Source organism: Leptopilina boulardi, unplaced genomic scaffold (assembly GCF_019393585.1).
Source record: "Leptopilina boulardi isolate dan_hultmark-lab unplaced genomic scaffold, ZJU_Lbou_2.1 LbouV2_103, whole genome shotgun sequence".
NCBI classification, from domain to species: domain Eukaryota; kingdom Metazoa; phylum Arthropoda; class Insecta; order Hymenoptera; family Figitidae; genus Leptopilina; species Leptopilina boulardi.
The window spans coordinates 422,225-442,519 of record NW_026137645.1 but is presented as its reverse complement, the minus strand read 5'-3'; the positions used below and the strand labels follow the sequence as shown (position 1 = coordinate 442,519).

Sequence of the window (20,295 nt, the reverse complement as noted above, 5' to 3'; positions counted from 1 at the left end):
GTTTCAGTTCCGTTCTGAAAAGGAAACAAAAAAAAAAAAAATCATTGACACATGACATAACCTATAATTATCAGAGTAAACAAACAAATGATTTTTACTTTGCTATTTTGGAAAAATATTGACAACAATTTTGGATGATATTAAATTGAGTTTTTCGAAAATATTGAAGATATATATAAGGTAAATTTTAAGTTATAGTAGAATGACAAAATCTAAACAATTGATTGCTGTAGTTTCAAAATTATAGAGCAATTAGAAAAAATTGTAATATAGAAAGATGAAATCACGGAAATTGATATTAAAGAAGGGACAGTAAGTTTTATTTTTTTATAATAGAATATTCCAATTTAAATTCCTTTAAATTGTATTAAATTTTCTATATAATATATACATAAACTACAAAAAAAAAGGTTATAATTAAATTTTTAGATGAATGTATCTTTTTTGAAAAATTTTAATAAAAGAATGTTTTTAAATATGAGAAGTAAAATTTCAAAAAATGATAAATATATTTTGTTATTTCGAGAATTTTAAAGTTAATTTTAAGGGAGAAAATTTTTTAATAAATTATTTATATAAAAATGTTTTTTTTAAATTTAAAACGTTTTTAAATAAATTCTATCATAATTGGGAGAATTTTAATAATTTTTTCTAGCAAAATTTGAAGAAAAAGTGCAAGATATTCATACAGAGATATTAGCAGAGTTGAGGTAATTTTTTTTTCTTTTTAAGATATTTTCTTTCTTTCAAAACAATAATTGTTGAAGATTATTTTTTTTCAGAAAAATTAACCAACATTTGGATAATGTTGAATCAATTTTATTTAGTTACACATCTCTTAAATAAAATACTAATGTATCTGTCTTTTCAATCTCCACCATAGAAGAGGATTTATACAATTTAATAATCTGAACGATGAAACATACAAGTCATGTGTGAGTTAATCATTTATTTTCAATTAACATTGTCTTATAGAAATTAATAATTGAAATTTTTTAATTCGTTTTCAAAACGTGATACTCTCAATAAAATTTGAAAAATAATTATTACACCATAAACAAAAAATTTTAAATTATAGAAAATATATATAAAAATCATAGAATAATTAAAAGTGCACACGGAAAGAAAATAAATATCAAATTATATAAAAGTATTTTCAAATTTTGTAAAAGTATTTTCAAGTTATGGAAAATATTGTAAAAAGCGAAATTTCCATATAAGAAATACTAATCTTTAATAAATTTTTATGAAATTTATTATAGTTATAATAAAATTTGGTATCATTTAATAATGAATCAAATATAATCTACCAAATTTTATTATAACTATAGTAAATTTCTAAAAATTATATTAAAGATTAGTATTTTTTATATGGAAATTTCGCTTTTTACAATATTTTTCACGACTTGAAAATACTATTACAAAATTTGAAAATGCTTTTATAAAATTTGATATTTATTTTCTTTCCGTGTGTTAAAAAGAATTATTGGTTCTTGTTTAGAATTAATCTAATATTGTTTAAGTTGTTGGTTTTCAAAAAAAAAAAAAACTATGATTTAAGTTCTTGCTTTGCAATCCAGCAATATCTCATTTTTAAATTTAATTATTAACAATTATTATAATTATAAAAATAGTTAAAAACTAATAACAAAATAATATAATAATTCATAATATTGTTGACTTACAATTTTCTTTTGTTTCTCAATCGAATTGTAATGAATTAAATTTGATGCTATTTTATGATTTTAATATTATTTATTAAAAACGCAATAAAAAAGGAGAAAATCCTTCTACAGAAATGTGTAAATGAATTTACTTTATTTTTTTTTTAATGAAAAAATCTCAATTTCGAAAAATTGGCGCTTGTCCCCTTTTTTCATTCCACCCTTCAAATATTTCTTAAATTATTAGAATATGTTTATTTAATATTTTAAAAATTACAAAAAAAATGATTTATTTATTATTGAATAGTTTAGTTATTATTCTTAAAATATTTTTCGTGAATTTAGTTTTAAAAATTAATTATTTTTAAAAAATACATATAAATTTTTTTTTTAGATGCTGTGTATAGATATTTTTCCATTCCAAGAGCGGAATATGAGGCGAAGATAAAAATTATCATGAATACGGCGAGATATAAAAATTGGATTCAATTAATTAAAAAAATAAAAACAACGCATGGAGAAAGATAAAGAAGACTGTGTTTGTCTCAATTGGATTCAATTGTAAATACTGCTAGAAGAATTTATAAATTCAAGATCTTGCCATAAGCAAAATAAGGAGAAGTAAAAAACTGAATGTAAGAATCAAAAATATTTCGATTTTTAAAAATCTTTCTTTTCTTAGAAAAAAGAAAGATTTACCTACAGAAATTTATTTATTTTTTTTTTTTTTTGCTTACACTGAAAAAAAAATTAAAATCTGTTTTTTATTTCAGTAATTTTTACCTTAAAACAAAAGCATTGTTAAGCACGGCAATTGTTATTGAAAAAAAGATTAATTTTAACATTAGTTTTGATCAAAATTACATTTTTTTTTGAAAGTAAAAATTAACCTCTTTTTCCAGTAAAAATTGCCTCGCTTGCATTGCTTTTGTACTAAGGTAAAAATTACAGAAATAAAATGCAAATTTTGTGTATATTTTTTTTTCAGTGTAATTGTTAAACAATTATAAAAAAAAGAGAGGAATCTTCTAAAAGCCATTTGATAATAATGTTCATATCAAAAAGAAAAACTTGACTAATAACAAACCGAAAATATTTTACTATTTTTTCAATGTAATTAAATTCAGTAATTAATAATAGTTTATAATTTCAAGAGTAAGAGATTCTATATTCATTTTAATTTAATATTTCATTGCATGTAAAAAATATATATATATATATGTATATAAAAATTAAGGTGTGTGAAATTAGTTCACAAAACATTCACCGGAAGTCGATCAAAATTTTGACTTTAAACACAAATTTTATCGGATTTTTATTATTACTGTGCTCTATTTTTATGTAATAACTAGAAAATAAATTGAAAAAAAGCACTATAATCGTTAATAGTAATAATAAATAATTGTTATAATTTAAATAATTGTACCTATTAATTAAACTGCAATTATAGTTTGTAAATTAATTTAAAAATAAATGTTCCAATATTAATAATATTACAATGATTCATATTTGTAAATTATTTACACATTCATTTTTTTCAAATAAATAAATAATTTTTTATCCTTGACTTTGTTTATTATTTAATTCCTATAAAAAAAAAATCATTTGATAATGACACTACTATTGGATTGGGGTGAGAGCGCTATAGTCGGTTGGAAAATTTTTCTAAACCGGAAATGGTAACAGTGGTGGCGCACTCTGTAGTTTATACGTCATAGGAGGTTATAGTGTGTGAGAGAGAGGTGTAACATTGATAAATGTGAAAAATACAAAAATTAAATTAAACACAATTTTACAATAATCAGGTAATATTTATAACAATTTGATGTTATTAAAAGAGATTTTTTTAATCTTTATAAAGACACACGTTATATTTGTGTTTATTTATTATACCGGGTGTTAAAATTTTACTCTTACGTTCAATATAAAAAAAGAGTTTGTCTTGTATATACTTTTCTTGTGATGGTGTAATGGCTTTATACGCTTTATATTATTTTCAGTAAAACTACAAAAGGAAAATATTATTCTATTTTCTTTTTTTAAAAAAAAGAAAGAAAATCTGGATTTGGTGAGTTTCATATTAAATTTTTATTTTAATGTTCTTATTGTCATCTTATTATGTTTCTAAATTGAAAGAAAAAATAATTTGTCTTTTGTTTACAGTTATCCAGATTTTTTGGGGAAAATTATAAAAATAAAAAAAAAATGATGAACGGTACTTTTTCCCAGAGGTAATTCCTCTAATAAACAACAAATACTCGTCAAAATGGTAAGTGAAAATTTAAATTTTAAAAAGAAAAGTAATATGTAAATTAAAGGACTTTTTGAGGAAAATAATTTCAATTTTAAAATTTGATTTTGAAAAACAACATATTGTTACCTTTTTCTTTTAATTAAGTATTTAATTTTTATCTAATCTTGAAATATATATGAACTTTTTTTTTTCATTCAGAATACCTCAGTGTCAACCGGTAAACAAACGTCAAAGAATAATTCATCCGGTAATTCGGATAATGATTCTTCAACTCAAAAGAAGAAGGAAAAACGAAATATTCCAAATTTCCTTCCAATTTTAAGAAAAAGTAATAAAACAGCTCATACTTTTGGTCCTGCTTATTATCATAGTGTAAGAGAAGCTGTATTTGAAATTCCATACACTCCATTTTTACCTCAAGTTACTCCAGAATCATTGAGATTGTCCAATAATGAATCGGAAACATTTCATGTTTGTCAACAATGTAAAGATAGGTAAGATATTCTTTTTTTCATAATATAATTTTTTTTATGAGTGTTCAATTTTTATGCTCGCAATAACCATAACCTCAAAAATAAAAAAACTATTTTTGATAATTTTTAAAAGAAATTAATTTTAGTGAAAAATATCAAGTTGATCTAAACTTTGTTTCAATTATTTCTTATAAATACAATTCGGAAAAAATTCAAATTTTGTTAAATATTTAAAATGAATTTTCTTTTTTTTAAGTATTTAAAGATTTTTTTTTTATCGGGCTTAAACATTCCAATTTTTATCCGATTGCTTTAATATTTTAATTGTAGCTTTACCGATTTTTAAACAAAAAAATTTTTTTTTTAAATTAATTAATCGAAAAAATTTTACGATATTCACAAGGTTTTAAGTATTAAAACAAAATTGTAATTTTCTGACTAGAACACGATTTTAGTAACAACTATAGTGATAGGAACTTTCTGCTAAAGCATAAAAGCATAATTTTGCTCGAAAAAGTTTTAAATATTCTTAATCTAATCTAAATCTAATTAGGGTGGCCACCTAACCGGGAAAAGCGATTTTTAAGATTTTTTTTCAAGAACAGAATAAAATGAATTAAAAAATCAATTATATATTATTGTTAAGTACATATTAAACTAGTTAAAAAATTATTTTCAAAAGGTAAAAAAATTAAAATGGCGGCGCTGACAGTCGATCGACAAAAACTCTTTTTTATGCAAAAGGTGTACGGCCGGTAGAAAATCTTTTTCAGTTTTTGACTTAGAACAAAAAACCATATTTTTTCTTAATTTATAACTAAAAATCTACATAAATACGTAGGGTAAGTGTATGAATTACTGCTGATGCGCCAATTACTGCGATTTTTATAAAATTAGTAAATCTTAGTAATTGAGAACATAAAACTGTTTCAAAATGACTTTAAAACTTATTCCAAATGATATTTGATATTATATCCACTAATGATGCATATTTCGACTATTATCAAATTATTTATTCAAGTTACAATTGAACCTATCACAGTAATTAGAGCATGCGTATATTTTTCGCATTCTGCTATTACTGTGTCTATCCAGTCAACCTAACCTCTAAATCAAGACTTTTAGCGTTGCAGTAAATTGGTGCACACCATTCGCAGTAATTCATGCAAACTTGCAGTAATACCAGCATAAGACATTTTTAAAAAAGTTAATATTTTTAATAATATATTTGTTATTTCTTCAAGTTGAAAGTATCGTTTCTATTTCAATAGACACTAATAGTGATTTAACAAAATGAATTAAATCATTATTTCATTTACACTTTTATTGTTTTATCATTAAAGTCGTGGTCTTGGGTTGTACATCACAGTAATTGGGACATTTACCCTAGGGGATTTTGAAAAAACCGATTTTTGTGAAAATGGCACGTGTTTGATTAAAATTTCGAGTTTTTTGGTTTAAAAATCGGTACAAAATTGTTAATAAAAAAAAGAGTTTTTGATAAAAAAAAAAAAAAAACGCTACGTACTTTCATAAAGAATGTTATCTTGAAGCTGTAAACCAATTTTTAGCTAATTTGGTCAAAAATTGTACGAGAAAAGTTACCGGCCAGTTTGTTAAACTTTGATTTTAAGAAAAACGAGAAAACGTACGTTTCTGTGATATACAGAACCATATATACGGTACCGCGCGGATGTAAAATTAAAGCTTTTAAAAATATTTTTTTTTTGTTTATTGTTTCTTGTTTTTTGTTTATTTTTGATTATTGTTTCTCATTTCTAACACCCTAAGGCACTTTTTTAGCAAAAAAATTTAGATTTTTTTAAAAATTTCACAGTGGTCTCACCCCTTAATGATTTTTTATTTTTGAATGCTCATAACTTTCTTATAAATTCATCACTTTTAAGTTTTCTTTTTTTTCAAAATATGTGTTTTTAACTCAACTTTTCAAAAATTTCATGCAAATATTTATACAATTAAAATTTACTATATTTGTTTTGTAATTTAAACGTTAAAATCTTATTTTTAATACTGTTTGTATTCTTCGATTTCTTTTTTTTTTTTTTTTAATTTTCAAAAAAACTTCTACCATTTACAAAAATTTTAAGTCTAGTCTGGTCGTAAGAAAACGATTTTTTCAATATTTTCGGAATTTTTTTAAATTTTCGAAATTTTGAATTGAAATACATTTTTTATATCTTAGGCAATTTTGGAAAATTTTGCATATTTTTACCCAATAAACAAAAAAAAAAGAGAAATAAAAATTTTAGGACTTTTTTATTGTTTTCACTATGAAAATCAAATTTTTGGATATTGTTACTATCATTTTCGTAATCAGCACATCAAAATACATAAAAATACGTAGTACAAAAAAAAAACGGAAATATTTTTAAAAAATGCAAAATTTCGAAAATTTTAAATAATTCCAAAAATATTTTAACTTTTAAATTACGAAAAATATAAGGTAAATGCACTAATTACGGCGCGATTCGAGTTAAAGCACCTTTTGAAATAGAAAATTCGACATTTCTATTGTATAAAGTCAATTTAAGACTTATTAAACTAAAAGCTTATGTTATTTAGATATTAAAAAAAAATTTTAACTTTACAAAAATTGATTATTTAAACAAATATAAGAAATTAAAACTAATAACGTAATTTTTTTTTACGGTATCAGTTTCGATGTATCAAATACGGTGACCAAAATTACGTGTATTTTGAAGATATTTTGCCCGCCGTAATTGAAGCCAATGGAAATCTTAAAAATGTTTCAATTACGGCGAGGAAAAAAATTTGATCTCAAAAAATATAAATTAATAATTGTTTAAATATGCATCTTTATTAGTAATTGTATCAAAAAAAAAAGATTAAAATAATTTTTTAAAATCATTTTGCAACAGTTATATTAAATATAATAGTAATAATAATTATTTTTTATGAACGCGCCGTAATTGATGCACTTACTCTAGTAAATTTTAATTTTATGATTTTTTGATGAAATTATTGAAAAGTTCAGTTAAAAACCCACAATTTTGAAAAAAAAACTTTTAAAATTGATGCCTTTTTAAGGAAATTATGAGAATTCAAAAATAAAGAATTATTTAAATTCTCCAAATTTTGAAAATATCATATTTCGTAAATATGACTTGATGGAAAAATTGGAAAAAAAAATCATAATTATCTTTTTTGAATGGAACAAAATAGTAATTTTGAAACGGTCATTTGACATCAAAATATATTAATTTTCATAGTATTTTTGGACCAATTTATATTATTTACAACTGTATATTTAAATAAAAGTAATGTTTTGCTCACAGTTAAATCGTAAATAAAAATCGGGAGAAATTTTTGAATTCAATGAAATTTTTAAACAGCAGAATTTACATTTCCTTCGTATTTGTAATTGGTCATGTTTAAAATTCGCTCTTAAATACTAATGGCGTGTGTAAGTTTCGGACATTTTCAATTTCGGTCAAATAAAAATTCGGAAAGTAATGCGTATTTTTATCAGAAACAAAAAAAAATTATTTTAAAATTAAGTAAAGTATATTTAAAGCAAATACCAATACCAATAAAAGCAACATTTTCAACATATATAAATATTTAAATTTTATTTAAAAAAGCAGAAAGTTTCTATCTCTAAACATAACTTAAAAAATTGATCAGAAATTTGCAATTTTTTTTTTTTTGCCCCAATAATGAAAGTGTGAATCCAACTTTGTTTATTAAAATTTGCCATTACTTCCGTTACAGTTTTCGTTTCGCGAGTACTTTAGAAGAACATACAGCCCGTCGTAGTTGGATATTAGGCTATTGGTGTCAGTCATGTTTTAACGAAAAATGCGAACACGTACAACTCAATCAGCCATCATGTAGTAATTGCGTATCATTGCAATTTAATCGTCGTGCTTATTTACGTTCAAAGGGCATGAAAAAGGGACAAAAAGCCGCAGTAATTAAATTATTTTACAATCAATGCACTTTTTTTCAACATCTCTGTCAACATAATATTATGTCAGTGGAAATTGGTGAAGTAATGCTAATGCCATTACCATGGGATATTCAAAAAGAAGATTATCCAAAATTAGAAAAAGCCTGTAAAGCCACAATGGAATATGGTTTTCTTAATCGTATTCATATTATGGAATTTTTACGTGAACAAAAAGCCGAAAATAAATGGTGGGATCCACCATTAATTGTTGTTGAAAATAAAAATAATTATCATACCGAAACAAATCTCACTGGAATAATTCAAACATTTCGTGAAAATAATTTTATTGATATTCCGGGTAAAAAAAATTCATCAAGCCCCAATAAAATTCCTCAACCGTCTAATAAAAATATTCCACCAACTAATCTCACAATTTCAACAATTGGCAATTTAAATAATAATAATAATAATAATAACGATAATAATAATAGCAGTCAAAGTGTTACGGTACCAATAACAAATAATCTTTCCGTCAAGTATTTTCATACACCATATCGACCTCCTGCTGATATTGCATTTGTCGATTGTGGTCCAAGTCATTCCGTTTATAAATCTCTTCAATTGTCCTCATCGTCATCAATTCAACCGTCAAATTGTCAAATTACACTGTCACCGAATACAAGTCTTCAACTATTATCACCGACGACGACGACGACGACGACAAATTCCCCCATAGAATCATCAAAAGATGGATTGGATTCTTTAGGAAGAAGACGAAATGCTTTTGGACAATTTATCAAACAATCATCTCAATCATCATCATCACCACCACAACCGCCAATGACTTCGATTTTAACTTCAACCTCGACTTCGAATAATGTCTACACTGTGAGCACTTGCAATACAAACAACAATAGTGGACCAAAGATATCGGTGAAAAAATTTGCCAGCGAACCTGTGTCAAATTGGGCTCAATGTCCAATCAATAATATCGAAAAACCACAACAATCAACAAATGTAAATGCAAAAATTCTCACAGTTCACAGTGAAAAATGTCTTGATATCTCATCAATTATCAGTCAATTACCACCTGATGTTATAAATAGTAAAAAAATTGTTTTCATCGAACAAAATTCCAATCAAATAAATCAATATCAAACAAATTCCCCTCAAATTACAGCGGGACCAACATTGAGTGCAAATTGTGTAAAAGTCAATGTTCCCCAACGAAATAATAAAACATCAACTGTAATTTCAAAGCCAATTGTAAAAAATACAACAAAACCAATAAAACCAGCATTATTATCACTCGATTCAAAAATTTTACCACGAACAAATATTGTTCCCCTTGGGAAAAAACATCAAGGCATGAAATTACAGCAAATAAATTCCTACGATGGTAAAATTTTCTATCAATCGGGTAAGAAATTTGTCATTAAACAAACAAATAAAATAAAATCAACATCAATACCCGCTAGTAGTGTATTAAAACCAAATTCAAGACAAATTTCTAATAATCTATTTGAAATTCCAAATAATAAAAAATCAAAACCAAGAATTCTTTCTCGACAAATTGGAAATTTAAATTCACCTCTAACACCATCGACATCACCATCTGAATCCTCCTCCTCATCATCATCATCATCATCATCATGTGATTTACAATCAAAATTATCCATCGACGATGATATAACAACACTAAAACCCTATGAAAAAGTCAAATCACGAACTGATTTTAATTTAAAAAATTTATCCGAATCTGATGAATCATTATTGTCAATACGTGTTATTGCCTCACGATTATATCTTCATTTAATGGAAGCATTACCAAGTATTACAAAAAAAAATAATATAACAAAATATAAACAAAATTTATTAGACACATTACCCTATCTTAAAACAAATGACATACAAAAACGTATTGATCATATTAATAATATAAGTCAGGAATTTTTAACTGCAATGAAAATTAGTGATGATCAAATAATTGACGAACATGAACATTTAATTGGACAATTAACCGATTCTGTGGAACAGGCAAAAATTTTAAATATTCCACAAAATATGGAAAATTCTAAAACACCATCATCAGGAACAATGTCATTTTTACAAATATCACAAGCATTTGAAATACAACACGATAATGATAATAAAATTCATGATAATTGGGAAAATGAATTAATGGAAAAATGTGATAATTGTGAAAAAATGAAAAAATCCAAAAATTATTTAATTGGTTTTTCCAAATTATCAATTAATGAATCAAATTATTGTCAATGTTATATTTATTTTTGTCACAAATGTAATATTTATTTAGGTACGCAATCACGTTTTATTGCACATCAAAATTATCATAAAAAAATTGCACCATTTGAATGTACCGATTGTTTTCTTAAATTCACCACATTTAATGCACTTGAAAAACATATTTGGTTCAATTGTTTTCATCCATTGATGAAAAATTGGTTTTTTGGTTGTAAAATTTGTGGTATTGATGGTCTAACATCATTGGAATCGTTAACAAAACATTTTTTAATAATGCACAGTAAACGAGGCTATGTTTGTTCAAAATGTAAAGAAATTTTCTTTCTTGAAAATGAATGTCAAAATCATTTTACAAATGAGCATAAAGAAGAAATTGAAAAAGAACCTGTAAAATTTGAAATTATCGAAATAATTATGTGTAAAATAGGTAATTGTGTTGTATTAAAGGAGAATTATACAAAACATTTAATTGAACATGTTGGCGTTCAACATCAAATATTTCATAAATGTCCATTTTGTTCATATACAAAACGACATGCACCACGTTTTATTATGGAACAATTTCGTGAACATATTTTTACAAATCATTTAAATCTTTTAACAAAATATACAAATATTGAATTAATTAATGAAATACAAGGTGAAATAATAAAAATGAAATTAAATCAAGAATGTTTGCCAATGATTGTTAGTACATGTACAATTGGACGTGAAGCTTTTGAAAAAGGTACAACAACACAAGACGAGGATACATCATCAATGCCAATGATTGTTGATGTTCGTACCGAAGCTGTGAATTTAAATTCCAATGATGATTCAATGCCAAAAATTCTTCAAGTCAAATCAATTGCCAATGATTCTTTATTAAAAAAATCACAAGAATCAAGAAAAAGAAAAGCAAATACTGTCATTGAAATAACATTGTCGCCGAAAAAAATATCAAGTGTTGAAATTAAAAATGATGAGAAAAAAGAGTTGAAAAATTTGGAGAAAACAACGACAATTCGGGGAATTTCGCAATTGAAGGAAATTTTATTGGAAAAACGCTCATTGACAATAAGTGATTCTGTTGATATTGAAATTATTGAACTTGAAAAATCTGAAGACAATAGGAATGAAAATATCAATAATGATAACAATGCAGATGGTACTAATAAAGTTAAAGAGAATATCAGTGTAGATAATGAAAATATTAATAATGATCCAGAAGACAAGAGGAGATGTGAAAATAATGAAGAAAATGAAAAAAATAAAACAACTAATGAAGATGCAGATGTAAATAAGAATGAAAATGTAAATAAAAATAAAGAAAACAATAACGGAGATATGGATAAAATTATCATAAATACAGAAAATACCAATAGGAATGAAGATAAAATTATCGCAAATAAAAAATCAAACGAGGATAAAGACATCAATAAAGATAAAGAAGATTTTAAAGAAGCCAAAGAAGACACTAATAAAATTATCGATTTAATTGCAAATAATGAAGAATTCGGGAAAAATAACCAAAATTTGAATCAAGAGCAAAAAGATGTCAACCAAAGAAAAGAAGATGACAATCGACAAGAAGAAAATGTAAATATTTCCATAAATAACGAGAATGATATTATTGTAAACAAAGAAGATAATATTGACATCAATGAAGAAAAAGAAGCTGATAATAAAAATAATACAAGTAATATTGCAAAAAAAAACAAAAATATCGATAAAAATGAAACAAAAAATAAAGATAATTTCGAAATCGACATACAAAAAAGTAATGATGATGATAATGTTTTCAAAAATAATGAAAATATCAATAAAAATAGTGAAATCAATAAAATTGTCACTACAGATAAAGAAGATATAAATAAAAAAAATGAAAATTTAAAAAATGATAATAAAATTATCGACAAAGAAGACGAGGATTTAAACGAAGAAAATGTTATCAATGAAAATGTAAATAATGATAATGAAAAACTAACTAAAAGTAATGAAGATTTAAATAATGATAATAAAGAAATTGATAAAGATAATGAAAATTTTGCAAATAAAGACGGAGAAATTGAACAACAATCATCTTTTGAAAATAACGAAGATACTAATAGAAATAAAAAATTTATTGACACCAATAATGAGTCTTTAATTCACAGCAATGAATTTTTAATTGATAATAATAAATCTTTGACTAAAAATAATGAAACTACGACGAATGATAATCAAACTTTGAATATTGATTCTAAATTTTTTACCAAAGATAATCAATTTTCAAATATGGATTTTGAACATTTTGCTAAAGATAATCAAATTTCAAACAAAAATATTCAATGTTCCACTGAGAATAATGAATCAACGAAAGATGATCAATATTCGTGTAAAAATGATCAATCTTCAAAAAAAAATGATCAATCCTCAAGCAAAAATGATAAATTTTTGAATAAAAATAATCAATCATCATACGAAGATCATCATTTTCTGCATATATATTGTCAATCTTCAAACGATGACAGTCAATTTTCGCAAGAAGATGATAAATCTCAAAATAATGATTATCAATCGACAAATAAAGATAATCAATCAAATAATACTCAATCATTGATTAATGATCAATTTTCATCACAAGAAAACGCTGAAAATTTAGAAAAAAGTGAATTTCCCAATGAAAATATTCAATGTTTAAATGAGAAAATATTTTCATCTAAAAATAATGAATCAACAAATGAAAATGATAAAATAATTTCAATCAATAGTGAACAAATTATCGATAATACAAAAAATTCAATTGATATTGAACAAAAATATCGTGAAATTGATGATAATTTTGAAATAAAAGAAAAAAATCTCACTGAATGCGAAGAAAATTTAAAACACAAAGAAGAAGAAGAAGAAGAAAAAGAATCAGGAAACAATTTGAATGCATTAGAAAATTTAAAAGCAAAAATGAGTCGTACTTTTAAAACATTGGCAAAAAGAATGGAATCAACGACAACAACATTACAAAATGAATATACAAAATCATTACCAATGTTAAAAGATATTTCAAAAATTAATGAAAATGGAACAAAATTAAATGAAATTCGAACACGTACAAGACAAAAACGACAACGAAGAAAAAATAATGATAATAATTGGCATATTATTACAAAATCAAGTGAAAATATGAATTTCACTGGAAATATAAATTTTCAAAAACGTACACTTAGAGAAAGAATTACATTTGACGATGAAAGTAGTAATTCAAGTGAAATAAATTATCGGCAAAATAATCGTGAAATTAAATTTAAAGAGAATTTAAATTTAAATGAAAAAATTCCACCACCACCATTGGCAAGAATTCCACAGCATATTTTAAAAAATCATTCATTAGATGAACAAACAAATAATAATCAAACTAAAAGACGTGCAAAAAAACGTAAACAATGTCGAATTGCATTTAATGGACCATTAAATTATCAAGAGACTATTTTAGATTTTAAATGTCATTTATGCGGTAAATTAATTGATTCATCGTGGTCTGTTTTAAAAACACATTTTGATATTTGGCATCCCGATGAATATATTGTTGCTGAACTTAATCCAAAATTATTAAAAATATCCTCCGATTATATTGATGGTGGTTATAAAGAAGTTTTAACAAAAAAAATTAAATGTGAAACATCATCATCATCATCAACATCAAGTCCAAAAAAACGTAAACGACGTAATCGATTTACACCAAAATCACCAGAGAAAATTGATAAATCAGCAGGGATTTGTATTAAAGCTGAATCTGTTTTAGAAGACGATGGTATGTTTAAATGTAAAAAATGTGAAATGAAATTTATCGATATGGATTATTTGCGACAACATATTTCGAAAAGTCATCGAATAAAAGGACGATATTTAGTATGTCTTGAGTGTGGTGAAAATTTTGTTGTTGCACCAAGTCTTCAAATGCATTTAAAGGCATTTCATGCTATTGACGATCCATTAACATATTTATTGCAAAATACTTCGTTTGCACCGGAAAATTTAGAGGATACAGAAGAAGAAGAAGAGGAAGTGACAACTGATGAGAATCAATGTTACGTTTGTATGGCTGTTTTTGAGGATAAAGCTGCTGTTGATAAACATTTAAGGGTACATGGTATGGCTTTTTTAAATCGAAAAAGAATGGAGGCAAAGAAAAATTTAAATAGTCCGGAGAAAAAATTTGAAATTACTTCACAGACTGATGATGCTCGTTATGGAAACACGAATATTTCGTTGAATACGACAAAAATTCAGGACGATAAGCAGATTAAAGTTAATCAAATTCTTGCGACTAATTCATTAGAGACTGAGGTGAGAAGATATTTTAAATTTTATTAAAAATTTCTTATTATTAATTAATAGATTTTTTTAACACACAGGCATAAAAATACTGCTTTTAGATACCTGACGGCCGGGTGTAAAGCCATTCATTTATTCTTCTGCCTGAAAATGGTGTCAATTTTTCTTCTCTAGGTTAAAAATAGGGTGCATGAATTTCCCATAAAAATCAATTATTAACATTTTTATTTTAAAGTATTTTATTAGAAATAATTATTTTTTAGACGAATTTTCAATTTTTGAATTAAAAATTTGATGAAATTTTTTTTATACGAATTTTTACGTAACAAAATTTTTAGATTTCGAATTTTTGTATGGGAAATTTTTATTTTATAGTAATTTTTCTTTTACATGACTTTTTATTTAAAAGAATTTTAATTTAATAGAATTCTCATTCAATAGAATTTTATGTGATTTGAATTTTTAAATAACAGAAATTCCAAATTTTTATTTGTACGAATCTTTAATTGATAGAATTTTTAATACGTCAAATTTTCATTTGTATAAAAAGAAAATCCGTTAAATTTTAATTCGAAAATTGAAAATTCGTCTAAAAAATAATATATATATATATATTCAGCCGTCAGGTAACAAAAAAACGCCAAATTTGTGCTTTTGGAATAAAAAGTGTTGTTAGTAACACAGGATTACAGGCAGACCAATTAACCCCTTGTTGCTTAATATATTATTTCATTATAATATTTTACTCAAAGTCATTGTTTTTTTTTTAATTTAATAATTTATAAGAATGAGTTTTCCAATTATTTTATAAAGATTTTTGTATTTGACCTTGGAATTTGAATTCTAAAGTTTACCCAGACGTAAATATAAAATATATCACGAAAAAAATTCAAAAAAATTTTGATTAATATTTAGGTGCAAAAAATTCATTTCTTCAAAAGTTACTTGAAACTTTAAGAAAAAATTTAGATTATTTATTTGCTAAATTTAAAAAAAATTATTCTTCTATTGTATAGAAATTTTTTTTAATTTTTGCAACTTTTGCAATAAAACATTTACGATTTTCTAATTTGTAAATAACTTCAATTGAGTTAAAAAAAAGAAAAAAAATCCTAGGAATTAAAATAAATCCAAAAATAGTAGAAAAAAATATTAATCATTTCTAGAGTTTTGAGAAAAAATGAGAATGATTTTTTTAGAGAAGCGTTAAAAATTGAATTTGTCTAATGTAAAAAAAATTATTCAGATGTCAAAGTTACTTTTTTTCTTTTCAGTTTAATTTTCAAATTCAAATTTCTAAAATAAAATAATTTTATAAAATAATTGTCAAAAAATATATTACACAAATATAAAAAATCTTTCCTATTATTAAAATTTTTTAAAAATTTGTAGCTTTTATTTAAAAAAAGATAAAAATTAAGTACAAAATTATAAATTGAACATTCAATAATATTGTTATTTTCATTAAAAATTGACAATACATTTTAAAAATATTTAAAATTTTTTTTCCAAATTCAATCCAATTTTTATAAAATTTTTAAAGGCATTTACATAATTAATTTAATTATATAATTCAGTTATATTTACAAAATTCAATTATATGTAATTAAAATTTCAAATTTGTAAAAAGTTCAATTTTTTAAAATTCAATTATAAGAGTCAATTACTTTCAAATTTAATTATTTTTAAGTGCAATTATTTTGTAAATCTAATTATTTTCAAATTCACTTATTTTCTGAATTTAATTATATAAGAATTGCAAAAAAAAAAAAAAGATTGGAGTCTATTCGGCCCCCACAGTGATAAAGGGTTAATTAAAAAGTAGAAAAAAATATTAATATTTTTAATGAAATGTATAAAATTTAAATTATAATTTTATAACAAAAAATACAAGTATTTTTATAATGTTTCAGGTGTCGGTTCATTAAAGCGACAGCAAAAAAAAAAAAAAAAAATTGTTATCGTCCAAATTGGGATTGAAAAAGAAAAGCAGGAATTACAGAACATTATAAGACTATTATTAAAATTTCGAACACATTTTTAGAATGTTATAATTTTTTAATTTTTTCTCTCTTTATTGACGATTTACAAAGAAAAAAAAATTTTCTTCTTTAAGAAAAGTGTATGAAAAACATTGCGCATAAATGTTATAAATAGATATTATAGAATATTGCTTTAAAAAAAATTAAGTTAAATTTTTGTTTGTATTTTTTGCACAATACAATTTGTTTTATAAATTAAAAAAAAAATTGTTGCGGGTATTATTCAAATTTTTTTTTTTTTAAATTAAATATATATTTAATATTTTGTTAAGTTACGTGCAGAATTTAAAGAAATTTTTTGTTTCTTTTTGTTTTATTTTATTTCAGAGAAATTGAATAATTTCATTCTTTGTACGATATTACGTATTTTTTTTTTTTTTTTGTTACGTCAATAAAATATGACAAACTTAATTTTTTTTCTTGTGTGAATGTTTAATTTTAGCTGCATATTATTTAACAATGTTTTTTTTTTAAATTTACGTTAAATGACTGTAAAAGGAGTTATTATAATTATTTTCGACAAATACGTTTAGTTTATGAAAACATCTGTAATTTGTAAAAAAAAAAAAAAAAAAATAATAATAATAATAATAATTACGGAACAGAAAAATCGTGAATAGTTCACGTTGATCTATTTTTCGCGATTTTAATTTCAAAAAAATCATTGTACATATTTTATATTTGCTAGTAAATGTTTTTATTTCACAATATTAGATATATCCGATTTTATACACCACTTCGCACTGTGTATATATGCAAATCATCATTATTGTATTTAGTTAGGTATTTGTTGGAAATTTTAAGAAATATAGAGTAAGAAGCTAATAAAAAAAGAAACGAATGCAGTAAATAAAAAGTTTTAAATTAAACAAAAAATTGTCTTTTTTTATTGATTTAATTGAATGATTTTTTTTTTGCAAATAAAAAGGACATTTTTTTTTTTGGAAAAAGTTCAATTTTTTTTATTAAACACACTTCGAGCAAGAAGATGAGAATTTTAAAAATTAACAATAAAATGAATATTACATTGATTTTCTGATACAGTTAGTGTTGATGATTTGAGAAATGAAAGGAGAATTTTAGTTTGTGCGACTAATAGAAAATGATTACATTATTTTCTAACTACTATCAATAATTGAAATTGTTAAATCGTTCATTTTTTTATGATTTTTGTAAAAGAAATACATTTTTGTTGTTGTGGGGTCATATATAATAATTCTTTTTTTTTTTTTTTTTGATTATATAAATATTACAATGATCGATTAACGAATTACATTTTTTTTTTCTTATTATTTCTCTATTCATCTAATTTTTATATCTTCGAAATATTTCTTCTTACTTTATTATCGTTACTTCTAATTTTTTTTTTTTTTTTTTGCTGCGATTCATAATTGATACAATTTTTTTTTTACAATTTATGATAATTAATAAAATTATGACATCACTCGTTAATATAAAAATTAGGTAAATAGAAAGTTTAAAATAAAATTAGTTTAAATTTTTTTGTCTAAACAAAAATTGTCATTCTCACTGACTGTTGGAAAAGTGTGAAAATTTCACATATAAAAAATTCTGAAATAATAAATAATAATAATAATTTCACATTTTTTTGATTGTAAGTTTTTTTGTAAATATTTTTCTTGAATCTTTCGGTGTAAAATTTAAAGTCTTAGAATTTTTCCAAACAATAATATTTATAATTAGATAATATTATATAAATTACCTACATTATCTTATTGGATAATCGAGATAATTTTATATCTGATAATTTAAATTATTTTATATCTAATATATAATAATTAAAATTTTTTATTAATGCAGAACATTTTTCCAATCATTGTAAAACATTTACTATTTGTTTATAAATATTTATTTTTAACACATATTATTTTTATAATTATTATATATTAAATCGATAAAAAGTTAAATAAATTTTCAAAATTTACATCGCAAGTTTTAGGAAAAAATTTCCAATTTTCTATGTTATGTTTTATTATATATATATATATATATATATATGTATAGTCTTTTTAATGAAATTATATATATGTATTTTTATTCTTTGAGGAGCATGAAAATATTGAATATTTTACTCATCTGTGTGTACCACGCGGAGCAAACATTCTTTTTCACAGATTTTTACATTTTATAATACTTTATAGGTATTTGTACACACGAATTGAAAAATTTCAATATATCCATATGGATTAATAACAATGTTCGCTTCACTTTGAATATAAAAAAATTTCTGTAAAAATTCCAGTACCTACATAGCTATTAAACCGGCATTATTTGAAAATTTTTTAAATCATCAGCATTTATTTTAAGAATATAAATATATACAATTATAGTTCTTTAAATACTATTTTTTTAATTTTTGGAAATTACGGTTCTAAAATTTCGAGTTCAGATTATTAACGTGAGTTAGAAGAAAAAAATTCCTTTTTTTTTAAATTTAATTACATCAAAGAAATATTTATATTTGAAATAATGAAGCGAATATTTTCAAGCAATCCATCCAAAAATGTATTGAAATTTTTTAACTCAATAATTGTACGTGAATGTATAGTAGCGCAGGTACTAAAAACAGGGAATTTGGGACTATTGAACACTTCATTTTTTGGCCCACAGAAGTACTTCAAGGATAATAAAGTCTTGAAAATTTTCTATATATTTCTTTAAGGTTATATGTGATTGTTGTGATTTCACATATGTAAAAAATATTTTTCGCAGATTTTCTCGCAAAATATTTAAATAGATTGAGCTAAAATTTTGTGAAGAGCTCAAAAATAGTATAAAAATTCGTTGTCATGTGCCATATATTATATTAAAATTTTATTAAAAAATTTATTTTTAACAAATTCCATATTTTGGAAAACGATGAAAAAATGTATTGCCAATATATATTGAATTTTCCTCAAATATGCAATTTTTTAAAAATAATTTTTTTTGACAAAATATTAATAAACTTTTGTATATAACAACGAATCTTTATATACTATTTTTGAATTCTCTATACAATTTTAGCTCAATCTATCAAGTATTTTTCGAGAAAACCTGCGAAGAATATTTACATGTGAAAACACAACAATCATATACATAACCTTAAACGCGGGAAAGGGAAAATTGAGATTTATATGGCATTTAATACCATTTTTACGAATGCCCTTCGTTTCGAATATATTTCTTGGCCCAAAAAAGATTTTTAACTAAATAATTTTAAATTTCATAAAAAAAACACATCGACATAATATAAAAAATAAAATTATATGCGACGCAATATTTAAACTGGATATTTTTTTTATATGTTTAGTGTAGAACTTTCCTGAACATTTAAATGAAATTTTCGCCTGATTATAATAATTATTTAATT

At 23.3% G+C, this 20,295-nt stretch overlaps 1 protein-coding gene and 1 long non-coding RNA gene across 4 annotated transcripts; both read left to right on the top strand.

The window, feature by feature from the left end:
* Positions 1–61: 61 nt before the first annotated feature.
* LOC127276741 (uncharacterized) lies at positions 62–3,081 on the top strand. 3 transcript variants are annotated; one of them, XR_007842248.1, is made up of 4 exons: positions 62–180; positions 656–710; positions 783–935; positions 2,059–3,081. It is a non-coding gene; the product is annotated as an uncharacterized LOC127276741 (long non-coding RNA). The 3 variants fall into 3 exon arrangements; XR_007842251.1 differs by having other exon boundaries at positions 62–312; XR_007842249.1 differs by lacking the exon at positions 656–710 and having other exon boundaries at positions 62–312.
* Positions 3,082–3,380: 299 nt separating this feature from the next.
* On the top strand, positions 3,381–20,295 carry LOC127276628 (uncharacterized). Its single transcript, XM_051297210.1, has 6 exons — positions 3,381–3,469; positions 3,665–3,732; positions 3,828–3,933; positions 4,117–4,412; positions 8,145–14,892; positions 16,794–20,295. The coding sequence occupies exons 3-6, from the start codon at positions 3,931–3,933 to the stop codon at positions 16,806–16,808; spliced, it is 7,062 nt and encodes a 2,353-aa protein (XP_051153167.1). The 5' UTR covers positions 3,381–3,469; positions 3,665–3,732; positions 3,828–3,930; the 3' UTR covers positions 16,809–20,295.